General features: G+C 49.8%; 4 protein-coding genes across 7 annotated transcripts; 1 reads left to right on the top strand and 3 right to left on the bottom strand.

The window, feature by feature from the left end:
* Positions 1–315: 315 nt before the first annotated feature.
* On the bottom strand, positions 316–5818 carry ubap1lb (ubiquitin associated protein 1-like b). Of its 2 annotated transcripts, XM_076138491.1 has the most exons (6): positions 5710–5818; positions 4315–4432; positions 2579–3181; positions 1473–1670; positions 789–890; positions 316–711 (listed from the first exon to the last, which is right to left on the bottom strand). In XM_076138491.1, exons 2-6 carry the CDS (start codon positions 4417–4419, stop codon positions 577–579), a joined length of 1143 nt encoding a protein of 380 aa, XP_075994606.1. In that variant the 5' UTR covers positions 4420–4432; positions 5710–5818; the 3' UTR covers positions 316–576. The 2 variants fall into 2 exon arrangements, with proteins under 2 accessions (XP_075994606.1, XP_075994605.1); XM_076138490.1 differs by lacking the exons at positions 316–711; positions 789–890 and having other exon boundaries at positions 1132–1670.
* Positions 5819–6109: 291 nt separating this feature from the next.
* pdcd7 (programmed cell death 7) lies at positions 6110–8748 on the bottom strand. Its single transcript, XM_076138487.1, has 5 exons — positions 7485–8748; positions 7175–7313; positions 6863–7093; positions 6679–6766; positions 6110–6516 (listed from the first exon to the last, which is right to left on the bottom strand). Exons 1-5 carry the CDS (start codon positions 8424–8426, stop codon positions 6384–6386), a joined length of 1533 nt encoding a protein of 510 aa, XP_075994602.1. The 5' UTR covers positions 8427–8748; the 3' UTR covers positions 6110–6383.
* A 256-nt stretch (positions 8749–9004) lies between these two features.
* Positions 9005–14204, top strand: spg21 (SPG21 abhydrolase domain containing, maspardin). The gene is made up of 9 exons (XM_076138527.1): positions 9005–9122; positions 9326–9402; positions 10633–10794; positions 11117–11197; positions 12088–12233; positions 12326–12434; positions 12696–12803; positions 12997–13137; positions 13722–14204. The coding sequence occupies exons 2-9, from the start codon at positions 9340–9342 to the stop codon at positions 13845–13847; spliced, it is 936 nt and encodes a 311-aa protein (XP_075994642.1). The 5' UTR covers positions 9005–9122; positions 9326–9339; the 3' UTR covers positions 13848–14204.
* Positions 14205–15720: 1516 nt separating this feature from the next.
* shcbp1 (SHC SH2-domain binding protein 1) lies at positions 15721–20394 on the bottom strand. 3 transcript variants are annotated; one of them, XM_076138521.1, is made up of 14 exons: positions 19883–20394; positions 19300–19542; positions 19032–19147; positions 18695–18903; positions 18175–18270; positions 17837–18067; positions 17569–17746; positions 17366–17486; positions 17112–17243; positions 16836–16954; positions 16657–16743; positions 16422–16566; positions 15934–16279; positions 15721–15824 (listed from the first exon to the last, which is right to left on the bottom strand). In XM_076138521.1, the coding sequence occupies exons 1-13, from the start codon at positions 20031–20033 to the stop codon at positions 15960–15962; spliced, it is 2148 nt and encodes a 715-aa protein (XP_075994636.1). In that variant the 5' UTR covers positions 20034–20394; the 3' UTR covers positions 15721–15824; positions 15934–15959. The 3 variants fall into 3 exon arrangements, with proteins under 3 accessions (XP_075994636.1, XP_075994635.1, XP_075994634.1); XM_076138520.1 differs by having other exon boundaries at positions 15727–15838; XM_076138519.1 differs by having other exon boundaries at positions 15727–16279; positions 19883–20393.
* Positions 20395–20428: the final 34 nt, after the last annotated feature.

The following is a 20428-nucleotide window of genomic DNA, read 5'->3' on the forward strand; positions in this document are numbered from 1 at the left end:
TTATTGTGGAGGGCAGAACTTCTATCTTTGAACTTTTGAAGAAACAACAGCATGGATCCATAAGAGTTAAATCTCTGCAGGTTCCCTTTAAATGTAGTTGGAGGCTGCTGATGGGATCAAAGCTTCCTCTCCATGGGAACCATTGCTAACGGCCACAGCGCCTGTTTTCACAGAAAACAAGGAGTCGCCTCAGAGCAGCTTCCCACACTAATTCATGTTGAGAAGCAGGGTCGCATGAGGACGAACCTGAAGGCAGCACAGCCAGCAGATGAGGAAGATATCAATAAAACATCAGACGAACACATCATCCATCAGTAATGAAGTTTAATCCTCAGAATGTTACAAATCATCATCAATGAACTTACAGAGAACAAACTCAGCAAACAAAGTGACTGTCAGGGAACAACGACACGGATTCCTACAATAAACAAATGAATGGAAACAAATCTGTGTAACATTAATGTGACATTTACTGCAAACAGCCAAATAACAAATGCTGTGCATGTGTGTGTGTGTTTGTGTGTGTGTGTGTGTGTGTGTGTGTGTGTGTGTGTGTGTCATTTTGTGTGTGCGCCATCACGCCACACGCATCATCAGCTCTTCTAAGGCTCGCTCCCGGTGGTTCTCGTGGACCAGCAGCACCTCCTTGATGATGTTCTGCTGGAAGCCCATCTCATTAAACTGAGCCAGGAGATGAAGAAACTCCTCAGCCTGACAGGCGACAGAAACGTTAGAGAGTTAGGTTGGAGGACTCCTCCGTCAGCTCTGCTGCGTGTGGAGGAACTCACCTTTGCTTCACAGTTCTGAAACATCTCCAGAGCTTCTTCTACCTCGGACACATCGTAGCCCAGCTGACAGAGGTGGCCACACGCCACCAGGTAGCTCAGGATCTGCAGAAGAACAAACAAGTAAAACCCTCTAAAGAAGGCAATTCTACTTCCTGTCAAAGCTCACATCTGGTCTGAAGATCCTCCTACGTCAGAGCTTCATCACTCAGAAGATCCTACAACACCAAGGACCAAGAGCTACAGAGCATCATGGAGTTGATGAAGCTTATTGGATGTATTTTAAACTGGCTCTCCTGCAGCTGTAGCAACACACACACACACACACACACCTCCTCTCCCACACTCACACTCGGTCTTCACAGTCCATATTTGAATGTGATTGTAAATTCATCTCCTTTCATTTCTGATCTTTCCCTGCTTGGTTGAACTTGTTGTCGTCCTCTGCTAGGACCGATGAAGCTCCAACCTCAGATCAGGAAGTGAAACAATTTGTGTGTGTGTGTGTGTGTGTGTGTGTGATGAGGAGAATAAAGGCCTAATATTTTGTGACTTGTGGTTACTTGAGCAGACAGGAGAGAGCGAAGAAGAGGAGCTGAGATTAGAGCAGCAGATTAGTGTTGAGCTCAGCTGTTGGGAGGAGAAGGTTGTGTTGTTCTGATGATGTGAGCTGTGCGGGTCACTGGCCTGATCCGGGGTTTGCCGGCCCGTCTTCTGCAGGGCGATGATGGCCGTGCGGAGGGAGTAACCCCGCGCCGTGACGGCCCCCAGCAGCTCTCTCTCCTCTGGGCTCAGAGCCGACAGGAGCTCTGCTGACGAGTCCGACCCGGCAGAGGGCGAAGGCAGCGGGCGTGAGGGGGCGGAGCCGGAATCTGTGAGGAGAGACTTCAGAGAGAGAGCAGACAGACTGTAGCGCCTCCTACAGCAGCAGATCTCTTTATCTGCACCTTACTTCTTCTTCTTCCTGCCCATCGTCCAACAGCAAGGAGGTGATTGGTCAGTCGCCACCATGTGACACCCAAACGTCCCATACTGTAACGCTGTAATGCTGTAATGCTGCTCCTCATCCTAACCTGAACCATAACTCTTAACAATATATCAACTCTGAGTATTTATAGGGAAATAACTTTTCTGGCTGCTACAGGTTTGGCTAACTGCTAGCTACCTCGCTATGTAGGTAAAAATAACTCAGATTGAGAGTAAAGGAAGAATTAACACGTAGAATTTCTCTGCTCTGTCAGCCAGACTGAGCTGAGCCTGATTAAGGTCTCAGACTCCACCTGGCTAACGTCTTTGAGTGGCACCCGGCACAGAATAACACTGAGGGTTTGATCAGCGGTGGGTTTCAGGACGTTCCCCCGGCTGATCCTGGTGGAGCTTTAATAACCTGGCCCAGACTTTACACCGGCTATTCTTAGAGCGCAGATCCCTGGAAACATTTAGGAAATGTGAGCTGAATTAACTCTGATAGCAGCGCGTTGATGTCTCTGCCAAACGACTCAGAGTGACACAACGGACTCAACATGAAGGGAAGTTTGACAATGATAATGAAAGGATAAAAATGTCCATTTCATACTCAAACCTGCGTCTCTATTTGTTCCTCCTGCAGTGAGACGATGACGTCGCTCAGGCTTATGGGGAGAAATATATAGCCTGGCTCAGAGTGAGCTAATGCGCCAGGCTTTAGGCCGTATTCATAGAGCGTCTGAGTGCTGCAGCTCTGCCTCAACCAGTGTGTGTGTGTGTGTGTGTGTGTGTGCTGTGATGTGAGTAAGCACATGTTTGTCTCTTACCATATGAGTTTTCTTTTGGTAGGTGAAGCCGGGGCCGGTCTGGACTGAGCTGGCTGTGGCCTGAGGGGTTCTGTGTGGGGACGGGTTTGGACCTCGGCTGCTCGCGTCGCCGTCATCCTGATTGTTTGTTTCCAGCGCAGAGAGGGAACACTGGCGTAGGTTCTTCCTGCGTTGGTGTGGCAGGCTGCTCAGGCAGGCCGGGGGGTTCAGCAGGTCTGGAACGAAGGCCTTCTGTGTTTTCCTCTGAACCCGCTGACACAAAGCAGCAGGTCGGCCTCCGTCCGAACCGGTGTTCACTGGCGAAGGTGTCTGGGCTTTTGCAGCAGACCTCTCTTCGTCGTCTTCAGAGTCAGAGATGACAAACTTGGCGCGCAGGACGGCCGGGTTGAGGCTGTGGGATCTCTGCCGAGGGTTCGGCTCCCAGAAGTCAGAGTTGTGTCTGCTGGCCAGGCGGCTCTGCTGGGGGCTGCTGAACATCATCCAGTACGGCGGGCAGGACGGCTGCACCCCTGAGGCAGAGGAGCAGACGGCGGGCCGATGCTGGCGGGGGCTGAAGCCGTGCTGCAGCCCCGTCAGAACCCACTTCTCCAGACTGAACTCATGCTGACACACAGGAAAGCACACGTTAGCTACATGCACACCTCTACGCTTTACTCCTGCTCTAAAGTCACGGCTGAGTCCATGTTTGCCCTCTTCACCTGCAACTCTGCTTATTGCATTTTAATTTTTAATGTAGTACTGCAGGCAAAAGACAGAAAATCCAATAAAAGCGAGACGAGGGGACTTCCTGGAGTAATGAAAGATCAATGTGGGAGAGTTAAGGTCAGGCTGAGGCCCTGACGAGGTCGCTGCTGTGAATGGATTATAAAATCAATACGTGATAAATTGATATTAGGCAGCTTCCTCCTCACGCAGGATCACAGAGAACTGAGACAACTTCATCACGGAGAGGAGGAAGTTGAGATGAATGGTCTTTAATTTAACCACAGGTGCTGTGTCATCATCAGTGATGACAGAAAGGGCCACAGTCTCTCTCTCCCTCACCCCTCTCTCTCTCTCTCTCCCTCTCTCCCTCCCCCCTCTCTCTCTCTGTCTCTCACACTCTCTACTCCCCCCTCTCTCTCTCTCTCTTTCTCACTCTCTCTCCCTCTCTCTCTCTACCTCTGTCTCTCTCTCGCTCTCACCCCCTCCCCCCCCTCTCTCTCCCCCCTCTCTCTCTCTCTCTCTGAATGATCTCTCTCTTTATTAGTTCAGGAGATCTGAATGTAATCAATAATCAATACTGTCTGATCAGTTCTGGATGTTACAGCTCCATGATGACCACCAGATCCAGATCCTGCTGATCCAGATCCAGTGGTAGTGAGTGTTGTGGTTTGCAGGCTGATGTTCTGTCCTCATTCTCTGCTACCATCTAGTGGTAACCTGGTGTTAACACTGGACAAACTGTCTGAACGGTTGTCTATGGCCTAAACTTAATGTTTTTAAAAACTAAGAAACAAACAAAGCAGGGTGGAAACATAACGTCCATGGTGGTGGAGATGCTCAGTGAACAGCATGAGGCTACATGAGAGCTGTGACCTCGTCCTCTCAGGTAAAAGCCAACAGAAGGCTTCATGTTCACTCCTTCCTCTGGTGTCAAAGCTAAAAGAACTAAAGTCCAATCTGACATTTGTGTAAAGGTTTCCATAACAACTACTCTAATACCCACACACACACACACACACACACTCACATACCTCTGTCTCTTGCAGTATGGTGAGGTAGTCTGGAACAATAATGTCCACCTCTTGTTTGACTTGTTCAAAGGCCCAGTGAGGCATTCTGAGAGGGACATCTTCCATACCGGCCCGGTCACTGAGGGAGACCAGGACAGAAGAGAACTCATCAAAGCTCCTTCACCTTCGCTTCCATTGTGTTCATTAGTGCCCCAGCGAGCCGGGACCAGAACCTCTGTGTCTCTGAGTGTGATAATGAGGCGCTGCACTGCTCTGCTGTCAAAGCCCACAGGAGCAAATGTCAAATCAGCAAAGGAAACATGAAAACTGTCTGTTAGAGCTGTGCATCTGGAGTGTGTGTGTGTGTGTGTGTGTGTGTGTGTGTGTGTGTGTGTGTGTGTGCGTGCGTGTGCGTGTGCGTGTGCGTGTGTGCCTGCGCTCGTGTGTGTGTGTGTGTGTGCGTACACTGAAGCTTAAGGAAGAGGCTCAGAGACACCAGAGTGTTAACAAGATCAGATCAAAACTTTCCAACAACAACTCACACACACACACACACACACACACACACACACACAAGACCTGGGCCCTCCTCCCTCTGACTCTTCCCTGTATTAGTGAGGTAAAGTGGTCTGGCTTGCAGGTGGATTAGGGATTAAACAGCATGTAAACAAGGCAGCATGACCTCATCTCTGCTTAAGGTCAGGAACACACACACACACACACACACACACACACACACACACAGTGATGGAGTACATTTAGATTGTCTTTCAGTTTGTACCCAAACAAAACAACTTCCAAACAGAAAGAGCTGAGAGCTCAGAGCATGACGTCACTCTGCTCAGGAACGTAAACATCAGCCTCTCCTCGTGTTCCTGCTCCTGTCTGGCGCACAGGTGAAGATGCGTTCAGGCTCCACCGAGAAGTTAATGAGACGTTTGTCCCGTAAACACCGAAACACATGCTGCAAACCCGGGCCAGATGGTCCCGAGCCCGCGGGGCCAAGCGGACCAGATGCTCCATGAGCTCCGTGTGAGCCTCCGCGAGTGGAGCAACCATGACGACACGCAGCGAGACTGTTTACGTGCGAGTGTTTGATCTCTAACTTTATTTAATTGAAATCGTCACAGACACACACACACACACGCGCGCGCGCGCGAGCGCCTCTAACTGAGTTACCGGGTCTCATTATTCTATCGTAAATGATGTAATAAACTTCATTTCCATATTTTACCAGGCTCAAGTCTCAATTTGGAGGCAAAGAGAAACACAAGGAATATCCGAGATAAAACAGCACAGACAACTATAAGAGCTCCGTGACAGCTTTACAATACATTAATATTATTATATTAATCAGTATTATAATTATATTGAGCGGTATTTTGTATTTTATATTTAGTATTCCGCTCAGCTCACCCGTGTTCTCTTCCTCCTCTTCCTCTTCCTCGGACTCTCTGTGCTCTGCGGTGAGCGGCTGAGGTTCTACTGGAGCTTAGAGCTCTGTCTGCACATCTAATCTACACGCACACACACACACACAGTCAGGTCTGATGCTGCGGTGAGAACAATGGTTCTCAAACTGTGTGCCTGCTGACGCCTGCACTTTCAGCTAAGAATCTAAATAATGATAATAAAATGACAGTACACACAATTTGTCAATTGACAAGAAAATAATTCAATTTGATATTAAGCTTCAGTGTCAATTACAGACACTCAACCCTTCCTGCGGATATTTCAAAATAAAAGTTTTCCAGTGATTTGATTGAGGCTTTTATCATCACAGTAAGAAGATTCACTCTGAATCATGTTTCTCTTTTATTATTAATTTTTAAAAAAAGCAAAAGCAGAGTACTTCATGAACAGGGGAACAATCATTGTTTCTATCTCCATTCATAAATCATCCATACCATCATCATCATCATCATCATCATCATAAATAACACAGTAATGTAATCATGACCTCTTTAAGCTTAAACAGGTGGTTTCTATACATTCAGTGCACGTCATGTTGTCTGTGACAGAGAAGAGATCAATGTTTCAGACTGAGTGAACGTCCGTCTTCACGTCTCTGCTCTCTGTCCCGTCGCGGCTCAGAGGTCGTCTGTGTTGTGCAGAGCAGAGGCCCAGGCCGGGTCTGAGGGGGGGTCCGGCGTGATCCATCCCTGAGGAATCGTGGTACCGTCCGGATGATCGGCCGCCACCAGGAAGTCGTCCCACTCTCTCCTGAGGGGAGCGCAGCATCAGAGCGTTCAGACACTCAAACTCATTTCTATCTTATAAACACATTCAAAGCTTCAAAGGCTCCACATGTCACGTGTCTGTGTGCTTCATATGATGGTTGTAACGTGTGTGTGTGTGTGTGTGTGTGTGTGTGTGTAAACGCACCGTATCTGCAGCAGAGCGTGCAGCGAGCGCTCAGCCTGAGTGTGATAGTCTGTGAAAGGCCGCAGAGCAGCATGGACGTCCATCTCCTCTGGAAGACAGAGGACACAAACTGGAAGTTAAGGGGCGACCACAAAGGCAAGTTGGTTATAAAGGTCAGAGGTCACAGGAGATGGAGGGGTGTTACCTCCAAACAACATGGCGTCCATCTGCTGCTTCCTCTGCAGGAGCCGCTCCCTCTCCTTCTTCTGTCGTTTCTCTCGCTCCCGCCTCCGCTCCTCCTCCTGCTCTCCTTCCAGCATCACCATCAGCGCCTTCTCCTCTGTGGCATAGATGGCCGTCCTCTTCCTCATCACGCTGCGGAGTCTCTCCAGCCGGCTGTCGAAGGACTCCTCAGACTCCTGGTCAGTGAAGATCCCTGAAACGCCACGGGTCAGAAGATCAGATCAGACAACCAGGACCCCACGCTGCTTCACACTGAGGGGAAACAAACACTCACCTTTCCTGGACGCTGCCTCCTTCCTCAGTTTGCGCAGTTTCTCCAGAGACTTGAGGATGTCCTGCATCCTCTTCACGTCTGCCTGCTTCTTCCTCACCTCGCACAGGACGGCGTCTGCAGCCAGCTTCAGCTCCCGCTCCTGCAAAACAAGTCAACAACAAACCTTAGCTCAAGGAACTTTACGTAGAGAGAACCTGAAGAAGAGAGAGAGAGAGAGAGAAAGCGACACAAACAGACAGACAATATTTTCAGTTTAGTCCTGAGTCTTTGCTCTCCTCCAGTCTGAGCTCAGGTTGTGGTTGATCTTTACCTTCTTCTTCTCCTCCACGTCGTGTATCCTCTTCATCCTCCACTTGTCTATGGCCGCCTCCTTCTCCGCGGCCCGCTCCTCCCGCAGCGCCTCCTCCATCCGCCCCAGCCTGTTGGCTCTCCCTCGCCGCTCTCTCCTCTTGGAGACGCGGCTCAGTTTAGCTTTCAGGCCGCTCAGTCGTTCTTCGTCACCGAGGACTCGTAGTGTGTCCTGCAGCGCCTCCTTCACCCGGAGAGCCGCCGCGTAGGAGTCTGTCCACACGTCCTCGTTGTCCACGTTGTCCCTGAGCGTCTCGCAGGACAGAGACAGCGCGGAGACGAGACGCGCGGCCCCGTACAGCGCGTCCCGCATCTCGCCGATGGATGTGGGACATGTCGGCCCGGTCTGAGGGCTCTGAGGTGCCGCGTCTCGGCCCTGGAGGAACCGTCGGACCCACAGCTCGTCCTGCCGCCTCTGGAGCAGCTTCTCCTCTGCAGCCGGAGCGTGTGGAGCTCTGCCCGGGCTGCGCTCCCCGGCGGCTCCCCGGGGAGGGAACGACACGCCTCCGCTTTCACGGAAGTCCCGGTATTCGTGCTGCTGCCGCTTTGGGTCTTGGTGGAAATCATACCGATTATTCTGCGGGCCGGGGCCGCAGTTTGCACTGTAATTGCGAGGAAATGAGAAGTCTGGAGCTGGAGGACAGATGAAGGGAGGCGGCGGGACCGAGGGGTCAAACCCGTATGGGTGAGACATGTGGGGGGCTCCAAAGCCTTCTAACCCGGGGGCCGGTGGAGGGAAGTCGCACCTGTACCCGTAAGAGTGCGCGGCGGGCCCGGGGGAGTCTCTCCACGGGGCGCTCTGGTCCGGCTGAGGGGGGTCTGGAGCCGCAGCGCCCAGCTGTGCGTACGAAGCCTCCTGGTAGCCGCCGTTATAGAAATGAGGCTGGTGGTTCTCATGACTCATATTGTCGTCTAGTTACAACGCGATTATTACAAAGAAAAACGATTCATACTTTTCTCAGAACCCAACATAAACAGAAGATATGATTACATGAGTTTGCTACCGGATGTTGTGCCTTCTTCTTTCCGTGATTTTCTAGCGTCTCTACAACCGCTACTGCCACAACAACCACTGGTGGCTAAACGTGGTACTGCGGCTCGTGTAAAGGGTCATATGGGTTTACAGGTAACCACGCGTCCTGTGAAACTAAAATAAAGAAGAAAATAAAAATAAATGGAATATGTCAAAATGATTTTGATAATGGCAAAATGAATAAATACAAGAAAAGTGTGGGCGGGGGGGAACAAAGATGATAATGGCAAAATAAAATGTATCAACAATTGTAATTTCAACTGATTGAACATTGGAGCAGTAAAAAAAGAGTATAAAATAGTAAAGACGTGTGCAAATGTGGCTTTATTGACATCATCCCAATTTCACGTCAACTCAGTTTTAATGACGTAATAATCCAGAGACCGTGACGTTGTTGAGGTCCTGCCCGCAGTAGTGCCGTGTTTGTCCACTAGAGGCCGCCGCGCTGTGTTGTGGTCGGCAGGACCTTTGCGGAAGTGAGTGACGCTGCAGTCATATGACGAAGAAAAGCGGCACAGAAATGGAGCAAAACGCACTGATACGGTGACGGACCAACGCGGCGACACGGTAATACGAGCTCCGGGTCGCGTTGTCAGTACGCGGGCCGGCCTGCCTGTCTGTCTGCGGGTCCAGGCTCCGTGTTTCTCTCTGTTTCCTCTCTTAACATCCTTACCTGCCGCCCCTTAGCTAGCGCGCGCGGCTCCATTAGCTCCTCCATTAGCTCCTTCATTAGCCTCTGTAAAGTCGCTGTGTTTCTCTTCTTTCTGCAGGATGTTTTGTCGACATGGAGGAGATTAAAGTGTCTCCTGACTACAACTTGTTCAGAAGCACAGTGCCCCTGAAAAGAGTGAGTACCAGCCGGACCCGGGGCGACGCTGCTTCGGTCCCAAATCCGTGTTTTAATATCATATGTAACATCTGAAAAATACAGATGTTATTTCCCACAAAATACCTTTAGCTTCTCTAATTTGATATTCTGTCTACCGCATCGTAACATCTTGTCACATTTGTTTCCACTGCAAGTAGTTATTATATAAAGGTTTGTGACTATGAATATCTGTATAAATGTTTGTTGATAAATGACATCACAGCTAAGCTTCCGGTCAGCACATGGACATGAGTGGAGACGAGCTGAGGCTGTAATACTGTGAGGAGTTGACATGGTTTCCTCCCACCATCACACACATGTACAATGTGATCGGTGTCTCATGCAAGCTGCCCTTGAGCAAGGCACTAGACTGAGGAGTCCACTGAGGCTGCTCGTGGTCAGGCTGGTTTAAATACAGTGGGACATTTACAACAACACTCAAGTTCTGAGATAACAAAAACATCAAGATGAAGAGTCTAGAGCTGTATCAAAGTCAAGGAGAGAAGTTTGTTTTTTCTCAAACTATAAGACAGCGTTTAGGAGCGACGCTGAAATCTAAAAGTGAATCTAAACCCTCAGAATGGAAAACTATAATCTCACTTTGTCCCATATTTCTGCCTGGATTAGCTTCAATCGACCCCTGAGCCTCTAAATCTAGAGGGAAGAATGTGATACGGTGAAAATACAAAACTAACAGTCTGTTGATACAAACTGCGTCTTTATTTAAACTCAAGATGAAGCACAAAGATCAGAAACACTGCCGACAGGAAAACACTCAAAGACTCTTTACTACCAGGTTACATGCAAATAACATCAACAAGTTTGGAAATAGATTCAAATGTAAACACAATGAAAAGGAGAATTTTAATGTAGTAAAAGCAAAATGAAGAAGCTAATGAATGAAACATGAGCAGCTCAGACGCTTTAAAGTGAAGTTACAAGAGGGGTTGATGAGTTAACTCCTTTGTCTATGTGTTCAGTCAGGCTTAACAATGGACCTTGGTTTAAACAGTGTGTGTGTGTGTGTGTGTGTGTGTGTGTGTGTGTGTGTGTGTGTGTGTAAAAGAGGAAGCTGTCACTGCAGCCGTCGTGTGAATGGAACCACAAGCAGCAGATGGTTTCATAAACAAACCGTCTGAATCAGGAAGTTCAGAGGCTTTGGTTTAATTTTAGCGCCATTCATCATCCGTGCGGTCTTGTCTCATACAGATTATCGTTGACGATGACGACAGTAAGGTGTGGTCGCTGTACGATGCCGGCCCAAAGAGCATCAGGTGTCCCATCGTCTTCCTCCCCCCGGTCAGCGGCACGGCAGAGGTCTTCTTCCAGCAGGTCCTGGCTCTGACCGGCCGGGGCTACAGGGTCATCTCGGTGAGTGGGACCCTCTCCAGAGCTACTTTGTGTTTGTGTGTAGCAGATAACGGAGCTCAGCCGGCCCAGCAGAGGCCAAGAGAAGCGTTTATGATAGAATGTAAACTTAGTAGAGCTGTGTAGAAAGATGCAGGGTCAAGGATGGAAACAAGGAAGCATCCAGTGAAGGAGGCACAGCTGTGAGGAAACACTGGTCGTCTCAGGCAGGATCTTCAGAGACTTAGATCGGAACTCATTTCCCCCCCAAAATCATTCAAATTGTCGGTTGAATCACTTAAAGTCCAGCGTCACACGTCACTTGTTGTGTTTGTGTTTCCTGCAGCTGCAGTACCCGGTGTACTGGGACCTCATGGAGTTCTGCGACGGATTCCGGAAGCTTCTGGATCACCTGCAGCTGGATAAAGTAAAACCAGGCTTTACCCCCCACTGAGTCTCCGCGTTCACTCTCCTCTGTGGTCTCTCTAACACTGTCTCTCTGTCTCTCTCTCTGTCCCTCACTCTCACTCTCACTCTCCATATCTCTCGCACTCTCTCTCCCCCCCTCTCTCTATCTCTGTCCCTCTCTCTCTCTTTCCCTCACTCTCTCTCCCTCTCTGTCACTCTCTCCCTCACTCTCACTCTTTCTCCCTCACTCTCTCTCTCCCCCCCTTTCTCCCTCACTCTCTCTCCCACTCCCCTTACTCTCTCTCTCCCTCACTCCCACTCTCTCTCCCTCACTCTCCATGTCCCCTTCTATCACTCTCACCCTGCCTCTCTCTCTCTCTCTCTCTCTCCCTCACTCTCTCTCCCACTCCCCTTACTCTCTCTCTCTCTCCCTCACTCCCACTCTCTCTCTCCCTCACTCTCCATGTCCCCTTCTATCACTCTCACCCCGCCTCTCTCTCTCTCTCTCTCTCTCTCTCTCTCTCTCTCTCTCTCTCTCTCTCTCTCTCTCTCTCTCTCTCTCTCTCTCTCTCTTTCCCTCACTCTCTCCCTCTCTGTCCCCCTCTCTGTCACTCTCACTCTCACTCATTCTCCCCCTTCTTTCTCCCTCACTCTCTCTCTCCCCCCCTTTCTCCCTCACTCTCTCCCACTCCCCTTACTCTCTCTCTCTCTCCCTCACTCTCCATGTCCCCTTCTATCACTCTCACCCCGCCTCTCTTTCTCTCTCTCTCTCTCTCTCTCTCTCTCTCTCTCTCTCTCTCTCTCTCTCTCTCTCTCTCTCTCTCTCTCTCTCTCTCTCTCTCTCTCTCTCTCTCTCTCTCTCTCTCTCTCTCTCTCTCTCTCTCTCTCTCTCTCTCTCCTGTGGTGAAGGTCCATCTCTTCGGCGCGTCCTTGGGTGGGTTCCTGGCCCAGAAGTTTGCCGAGTGCACTCACAAATCCCCCCGGGTTCACTCCTTGATCCTCTGCAACTCGTTCAGCGACACGTCCATCTTTAACCAGTCGTGGTCTGCAAACAGGTGGTGACACACTCGTACGCTTTTCACCTCCCACACCGTTCCCCTGCTGCTCGTCCCATCACCCAGTAACTTGTGTCTCTCGGCCTCCTCAGTTTTTGGTTGATGCCGGCGTTCATGTTGAAGAAGACGGTCTTGGGGAACTTTGCTAAAGGACCCATGGACCCCAAAATGGCCGACGCTATTGACTTCATGGTAGACAGGGTAAGACCTGAGACTTGGTGCGAGTCCTTCAGCTGCTCGGTGTTCATGTGAGGAGGAGGAGGAGGAGGAGGCCAATGTTTCACTGTGCTTTTATTTTGAAAATACTTTTGTTACTTTGACAATTCACTTGCAAAGTTTGTGAATTGGGATTAAGTGGTAAATTCTGATGATGAACTGAATGACTGGGGTCGAATCCCAGGTAAGTAGCAGTGCTGTTGAACGCTGCTGTGTGTGTGTGTGTGTTTTGTGCCTGTGCTGTAGCTGGAGAGCCTAAACCAAAGCGAGCTGGCGTCACGTCTAACACTGAACTGTCAGAACTCCTACGTGGAACCTCACAAAATAAAAGACATCGCCGTGACGATCATAGACGTGAGTGCAAAGAGACGCCGTGTGTGTGTGTGTGTGTGTGTGTGTGTGTGTGTGTGTGTGTGTGTGTGTGTGTGTGTGTGTGTGTGTGTGTGTGTGTGTGTGTGTGTGTGTGTGTGTGTGTGTGTGTGTGTGTGTGTGTGTGTGTGTGTGTGTGTGCTGCATCTTCATCATCTCTGTGTTTGTGCTCGTGAAGGTTTTCGATCAGAGCGCGCTCTCGCTGGAGGCGAAGGAGGAAATGTACAAACTGTATCCCAACGCCAGACGAGCTCACCTGAAAACGGGAGGGAACTTCCCGTACCTGTGCCGGAGTGCAGAGGTCAACCTATACATCCAGGTGAGGACACGGAGACGGACGCCATCAGGTTTAATCCTTAAGGTGCAGCTCCGGGAGTCATAAGACTTTAGAACAGCTGATCCCATAAAGTGATGGAGGGTTGTAGGTTTGAAGCCGAGGGGCAGTGAGTCATGTGACCTGAGGTGAGCAGAGGTCAGCAGAGTGCTTTAGAGCTTTAGAGCCACACGAGGTCTGATTGGTTTATTAGGGGAAACATGTGACACCAGTACAGGAATCAAACGCACCCAAACGCTCCCTCAGTTCTCACTGTGCTCTGTAGTGATACTCGGTTGGACTCCTGTGTACAAGCGGCTCACTATTATGGAGGTGTGACCTTTGCAGTCTCGTGCCCACTCAGTGCAAACGTCACATGACTGGTGAGCGCAGAGTGGAGTCATGTGACATCTGGACCAATCACAGCCAGGGGGCGGGCATCAGAAGTGGGAAAGGTCAAAGTTCATCTTGGAGGTCCTGCATCACTGCGTGTTGAGCTTTGCCAGACGTCGTCTTTCTTCTCCCTCTTCTTCTTCTTCTTCTGGCGTTGGCTTAATGTGACTTGACGCTCGTCCTGTCTGCGTTTCTAGATTCATTTGCGACAGTTCCACGGCACGAGATACGCCGCCATCAACCCGGCCATGGTGAGCGCCGAGGAGCTGGAGGTCCAGGAGAGCCGCCTGAGCACTGACGAAGACGCCGAGGAGGAGCAGTGAGGAAGAGGAGGAAGAAGAACTGTGGCCTTTACACAGCCCAGACTCTGAACCCGTTCACCGGTCTGTGGGTCCCCTCGCTGGTCGTCTCATAAGGAAGTTTGCCAGATCATCACTGTGGCGAAGTTTTCTATAGACAAGTCAACTGATATTTTTATTTTACAGATAAAGCAATATTTTAATAATCACTTAATGTACATAAATTATACTTCTGTCTCTTGACATTAAAATGACACTTTGCCTTATGTGGAATGAATTTGATGTAGTCATAAATTGCCTAAAATGTTTATTTGCCTCAAGTGTGTGTGCGTGTGTGTAAATATATTATACAGAATATGCATAATAAATATTCTGACATTACCAGCTGTTCATCGGTTTAATGTTTACAGATAAAATGTTTATTTCAGCTGATAAGTTGTCACAGTTTGATACTTTCAATATTCCTATTGTTATTTTGCATTGTTATCGTGCAAACTTCACTTACATGTACGTTTAGCTCCACAGGCTGCTGCTACACTCAGGAGCTAACGTGAGCATCGTTTCCACAGCAACGAAGTTTGTAGGTTACCGTAAGGGGTACCTGAGGGTAATCGACTACAAAACACGGCCATTTGCATATCGTGAGTCGAATGACGCGAGAGCCCGATGAAGAAACTCGACCCCGATCATCTGAAGTGTGAGAGTCTCTAACAAAGACACTGTGACAGGAGAACCAACACCTGGAGCAGCAGGACGCGTAAGTCCTGTTTACTTTTGGTCCCCATCATTTGGATTATCAACACGTTGGAGGTGTTTGTGTTTGTTGTCTAATGAGTTCAGATTGAAAGCTTGATTTATTCTTGTGTTTCTCATTTTGCTCTTATTGTACTGCAAGATGATTTAATGTCGGGCTGCTAAACTTGAGGTCGGGGCTCAGTTATTCCTTCTGAAAGTGACTTGAATGTGACTTATTCTCATTATGGTTGTTCGGTTGATAGATGCCTCAATCGCTTTTACTTGAATTGAAGCATTGAAAATGCTTTCATTTCATTTTGGAGAGATTTTCTGTAGGACTGTTCAACAGAGATGATCAGTTTGTTGTTGTGGAATAATACAGAAGATACTTTGATTAGTTGCATTTGTGTTTTCGAGAGAAGATTATTGAATAAGAAAGTGAAATATCAATCAGATAAGTTTAATACTGATTTGGGGGAAATTGTCATATTGACAAATTAAAAAAAAATCTGAAGATTACTCAGATAATCGAATAATAAAGTAATCTGTAGATTAATCGTTAAGAAAATAAAGCATCTGAGCTTCTTTCATGTCAGAGGTCCACGGGGCCCAGAAGCAGCTCCGCCCGCGTCCTGCAGGGGGCAGTGTAGCACGGATCACACACACCGACACAAGGGAACGTTTAACAGACGCTTTTTAATTGACAGGAAATTATTCACATTTACAAATTGCCAAAAGTTATGAGTCTTAAACTTTAGTGACTCAGTCCAACTGTGAAAAGCTTTTATGTACACATGAGCCTGAATGACGTTACTCACCACAGAAGTCACTTCCTTAAAAAACAAAAACAACTAGGCACCGTGACAAAATAACATACAACTAGTTTGTCAAAACTCTTAAAAAGGAGCATGAAGTGAAAAACCCAACAGGAAGTTGTCTGAGTGCTCTGGATTAAACTAAAGAACACAATTTACTACAAACACACACACAGAGTGAGCAGTGCAGCTGGAAATCAACCTTAAAAATAAAAATAAAAGCATTTAATGAGACGTTGGAAGCCCAAAGGAATAAATAAGATAAAAGCATTTTGTGCAAGTTGGGATGAATTCAGCGTTTCCTCACTAAAGTGACACACACGCACACACACGCCTCCACGTCAGCACCAGCATCAATCAGATCAGTCCACGGCAGAAACACACCAAGATTTATTTCACCATAAAGTTGGTCGTGAAATAACTTAATGTTCTGAATCGCCTCCACAGACACCTGGATCAGAACATCTGGATCAGAACATCCGGATCAGAACATCTGGATCAGAACATCCGGATCAGAACATTGTGATCAAAACATGAGGATCAGAACATCAGGAGCCTACCTCAAGGCTTCAGTCAGTCCACAGTCTCAGTAGAAGAAGGTGCCGAAGTCTCCCATGCCGTTCCGCCTGAACTGGTTCCCCTGGATGGAGGCGAACACCTCCTGCTCCATCAGACCCTCCACGGCTCGGCCGCACGCCTCCTTGTTCCTGCTCAGCTGGCGGCAGAGACGCCACTTCCTGCCCGAGGGGCCGCCGGCGCTGTTCTCCGTCAGCTCGGGCTGGACGTCGCCGCTGGACGCCGGGGTCGCTGGCGCTGGGGCGAGGTCGTCGATGCTTGAGACAAACTCCTCTGGGGGATGTGCGACGCCGTCCTGGTCCACGGCCACCAGTCCGCCCTCAGGGTCATCTGGAGAAAAGCTCAGTGTGAGTCTCACAGCAGAAGGTTCTAACCTCCACTTACACACACGGGACGAAGAGGAGGAAGCGACCTCATCACGCTCCAGCTGGGTGAGAGTTTGTCTCTGACTCGTGGTTCTGAAGCTGCCTACCTTCTGTTTTGTCACATTGTTCCTCAGTCTTCTGCTCCTCCCGGTCGCTGGACTTCACCAGGATCACACCGTAGCCCTCGTTGTTGTGGATCACATTGTTGTCCATGACGATGGACGGCATCATCTCCAGCTCGCCGGCAAAGTCCTGCACAGGTGGCAAACACGGCGCTGACATCGTCTCTAAAGTCACTGTCTCTAATGTGCCGGCCCGTTGATTCTGACGGACTCTCCTCACCTTGATCAGGATCCCGTCCTTGCAGTGGTGGATGCCGTTGCCCACCAGGTTGCAGACGCTGCCGGGGTAGATCTCCACGCCGGCCCCCTGCATGGAACACAGAGCATTTAGTTTAGGAGACACGAAGAAGAAGAAGAAGAAGAAGAAGAAGAAGCTCTGCGAGTCCCGGTGGTTCTCACCTTGGAGCCGTAGAGGTCGCACATGTTCATGGTGAGGTGGGCCGATGTTCGCACGATAACGCCGGTGGTCTCGCACTGCAGCACGCAGTTCTCTAAGCTCAGATTCCCCTGACGCACGCCTAGTGAGCAAACCAGAGAACAGGAAGAAGGGAAGACCCCGTATGTGAACCCCAGCAGCTTCCTGTGTCTTTCTCCTGCCCGTTCAGTCACAGGTGATACGTGTTGCCTTGACGCCGCTCAGACCTCACTAATCGTGCGGGCGGCAGCCGTACTCACACAGAATGCCTTCGATGGCGTCGTGCTGAATGAACTTGATGTTGGAGATCTTGACGTCGGCTCCCGTGGACTCCACGAACGAGTCGCCCTTGCTCTTCTTCTCGATCACCACCTCGTCAGGAAGCCCGAAGCCTGAGGGGAAGAAGACACGTAAGAGTCACAATCCAATCACACGCCACCGCCAAAGGAGCTTCTGTGCCGATCAGGAAGCGGCGGACTCGGATTCAAAGCAAAACTGGCTCTACATGGTGTACCTTCTATGTTGACGGAGTCTGGCAGGACGATGGAGCTGCTGACGCTGTAGCGGCCCGGAAGAACGACCACCACGTCATCCTGGTGACAGGAATCCACCGCCGACACGGGATCTCTGTGGAACTGAACACACGAGAGAGGAAAGACCCGCTGAGTTTACGCTCGCCGTGGTTACCCGTGTTACAGTGTGTGACTCTGTGTCTACCTGCAGCTCGGTGTCGTCGGTGGAACACAGAGGCAGCAGCCGGTCGGTGAAGAGGGACTGGAGCTGCAGGGCGGTGCAGGAGCCCGTGACCACGTGGATCAACTTAATGCCAGACTCTCTCGGCCCGCGGCTCTGCACGCACTGCTGCCGGGCGTTCCCTTTGTAGCCCAGCACGTACCTGGAGGAGGAGGAGGGGGGGGGAGGGGTCAGCACACAGGGGGAGGAAGAGGAGCAGGGACCACAAACACGCGTGAACCAAGCGTCCTACCGTAGCAGAGGGTTCTCCAGGATGTGCAGCTTGCGTTTGAAGGTTTCCAGCTGCTCGTACAGCTTCAGGCCCTCCACCATGGACACGTTGTCCAGCTCAGAGTCCGAGTCGGTGCTCAGGTCGCTACGCAGCAGGGAGAACCTGTGGAAGCACTGGGAGCAGCGATCCAGCAGGGATTGGTACTCTGCCACCAGGCCCGTCGGGACTCGGTCCTCCAAGATGTCGTAGCAGCTGAGGGAGAAGGGGGAAGAGATGATGAAGATGATGATGATGAAGATGCTCACATGTATTTGGATGATATAAGACACAATGTGTGTTTGATTGACAGGAGCACTCACAGCCTGAGGCGAGGTTCCACACAACGAACAAAATAGTCAAAATCGTCGTCTTCGTCTTCCTCATCCCACGTCCTCCAGATGTTCTTGTAGAAAAATCTGTAGGGGACGACAACGTATGAAGGATGTGAAGAAGGAATCATCTGCCAATTAGTGAGCAGCCTTCATCCTCAGCAAGACGCAGCAGCTGAACTGATGAGTGTGTGCAGTCCCATTCTGGAGGAGCAGGTGTGTGTGTGTGACACAGAAGGTAGTCACGGTGACACACACACACACACACACACACACACACACACACACACACACACACACACACACACACACACACACACACACACACACACACACACACACACACACACACACACACACACACACACACACACACACCTTGTCTGCCATCTTGTGGTGAACAAGTGTGTAACAGACATTGAACAGCAAAACCTTAATGTAAACATTAAATTTGAAGGTAAGAGCTGCGATCTAAACATGGCCTCTATAGTTCACAGGCACACACACACACCTGAGGTGTTCGATAGCCAGAGCGGTCTGGTCAAAGTCCCCCGACTCTTCGTAGACCACCTGGAGCTCTTGCAGCGGGACCTTGCGCTTGTTTGCCTCCAGCAGAGCCTGCACAGCCTCCTCGTCCAGCTCGCAGCCCCTAGCCTCACACTGCAGAGGCAGCACGGGCCTCACACACGCCTTCAGCTCCTTAAAGTCCACGTCAGACACCTGAGAGGAGAAACAAGGGGAGACAAACGGTTCCTCGGGTCATACAGGATGAAAATGGATTGTAAGTCTGACTAACAGTGTTCCTCTGCAAACAATGAGACTAGATAACAGTTCAGACACACACTGACCTCCAGCAGAACATCAAAGACGTCAGTCGACCACAGGGTCTGCCAGTCGCACGGCTCCATCACCTTCTCCAGGTAATCTGCGATGAAGGCCTTCACCTCTGAGGGCTTACAGTCACCTGGACACAAGGGAACATTGTAGGAAGGTTACACAAAATGTTACTTCTACACACTTGAGGCTCTGCTGCAAACAAACTACAAACACTGCTGACAGCTGTTGTGTAGTGCGTTCAGGTGCTGATGTGAAGCTCAGACACCTGGCTGTCATTACCAAGCACGTAGTCCTGGTAGGCCTTGAACCTCTCGTAGAACAGGAGGTGGTTGGTTTGGAAGGTGTCGGGGAGACTGGAGCGAGTCCCTCCCAGGCGCTCGCTCCTCTGCAGCTGCGTCCCCGTCTTCTCCGTGTTGAAGTTGTCTGTGCCGCTGTCATCCGTCTCGTCTTCTTCATCATCATCATCATCCTCTTCGCTATTCTCACTTCTGTCATGCCCCTCATCTTCATTGTGAAACAGCTCTGTAGTGGAAGGCAGAGATGAGACAAAGATGAGCTGCATTCTTCTGTTAGATAGGAACTCTGCAACAGGTGGAACAGGTGACACCAGTATGGCTGAGGGCCGTCTTCTGTCTGACAACACGTCTTTCTGCCTGTCTGCCTGTCTCCCTGTCTCAGATTCATTCCCACTGTAATGAAGTAAACAGTTTGAAGTGCAGTTTAGCTACACCAGCTTCTACATTCCACTTTCCGCCGTCTTCATAAGAGTGGAAAGTAGGTTAGGTAAATGACGTCACCAACGCTCCCGTTAACTTTTTAAGAAACGTTTTAAAGTATAATAATGCAGTGAGGTGAGACGAACCTTGTTTTGGACCTGAAGCTTCGTGTCCCGCTGCAGGAGTGTCGTCGTTGCTTTCAAACTCGAGTTCGACGTGAACGAAAGACTCGAAATCCACCAGCGTCGCTTCTCCCGGGCTCTCTGAGAGGCTGCCGGCAGACTGGGGCTCCTCCATGGTAGAATCAGATGAGCGGTTTGTCTCTGCGGCTCGTAGCGGCGAGGGAAGCCTTTAGTAGCGTTAATGTCGCGGCGCTTTCACACACAAACACACACTTTTCTGCTCACACCCAAATACTTTCAAACTTTCCCCGGTTTTAGTCTCAGCAGCCAATCAGAGAGGCCCGGCTTGGTAACGCCCCTCCCCCTCCGCTGTGGCAGCCAATGACAATGCAGTACGGGAGCATGCGCAGATCATAGAATAGAAATGTCACTTTTGCTGTTCAGTCTCTCAATAAAAAACAAGAACAACGAGACAATAGAAAAAGTAACATAGAAAATAGTGCCTTTAATAAGTAACAATTACATTATAGCTTCAAAAAGAGCCTGCTTTTTAAACCAAGTCAAGCGCTC

Source organism: Genypterus blacodes, unplaced genomic scaffold (assembly GCF_046128005.1).
Source record: "Genypterus blacodes isolate CSIRO-AG114 ecotype Tasmania unplaced genomic scaffold, CSIRO-AGI_Gbla_v1 ptg000371l_1, whole genome shotgun sequence".
In the NCBI taxonomy this organism is placed as follows: Eukaryota; Metazoa; Chordata; class Actinopteri; order Ophidiiformes; family Ophidiidae; genus Genypterus; species Genypterus blacodes.

What these genes read in the sequence shown, in the direction of transcription:
- spg21 (XM_076138527.1), top strand. Translation starts at nt 9,340, where the DNA reads ATGGAGGAGATTAAAGTGTCTCCTGACTACAACTTGTTCAGAAGCACA. An exon ending in GGGGCTACAGGGTCATCTCG is followed by an intron (nt 10,795 to 11,116) that starts GTGAGTGGGACC and finishes TGTTTCCTGCAG; the next exon opens with CTGCAGTACCCGGTGTACTG. An exon ending in TTGACTTCATGGTAGACAGG is followed by an intron (nt 12,435 to 12,695) that starts GTAAGACCTGAG and finishes CCTGTGCTGTAG; the next exon opens with CTGGAGAGCCTAAACCAAAG.
- pdcd7 (XM_076138487.1), bottom strand. Translation starts at nt 8,426, where the DNA reads ATGAGTCATGAGAACCACCAGCCTCATTTCTATAACGGCGGCTACCAG. An exon ending in ACGTGGAGGAGAAGAAGAAG is followed by an intron (nt 7,314 to 7,484) that starts GTAAAGATCAAC and finishes CTTGTTTTGCAG; the next exon opens with GAGCGGGAGCTGAAGCTGGC. An exon ending in GGAGGCAGCGTCCAGGAAAG is followed by an intron (nt 7,094 to 7,174) that starts GTGAGTGTTTGT and finishes GTGGCGTTTCAG; the next exon opens with GGATCTTCACTGACCAGGAG.
- ubap1lb (XM_076138490.1), bottom strand. Translation starts at nt 4,419, where the DNA reads ATGGAAGATGTCCCTCTCAGAATGCCTCACTGGGCCTTTGAACAAGTC. An exon ending in CCATACTGCAAGAGACAGAG is followed by an intron (nt 3,182 to 4,314) that starts GTATGTGAGTGT and finishes CCTGTGTGTCAG; the next exon opens with CATGAGTTCAGTCTGGAGAA. An exon ending in ACCAAAAGAAAACTCATATG is followed by an intron (nt 1,671 to 2,578) that starts GTAAGAGACAAA and finishes CTCTCTCTGAAG; the next exon opens with TCTCTCCTCACAGATTCCGG.
- shcbp1 (XM_076138521.1), bottom strand. Translation starts at nt 20,033, where the DNA reads ATGGAGGAGCCCCAGTCTGCCGGCAGCCTCTCAGAGAGCCCGGGAGAA. An exon ending in CTGGCTATCGAACACCTCAG is followed by an intron (nt 18,271 to 18,694) that starts GTGTGTGTGTGT and finishes CGTCCCCTACAG; the next exon opens with ATTTTTCTACAAGAACATCT. An exon ending in AGGACGGGATCCTGATCAAG is followed by an intron (nt 16,567 to 16,656) that starts GTGAGGAGAGTC and finishes CCACCTGTGCAG; the next exon opens with GACTTTGCCGGCGAGCTGGA.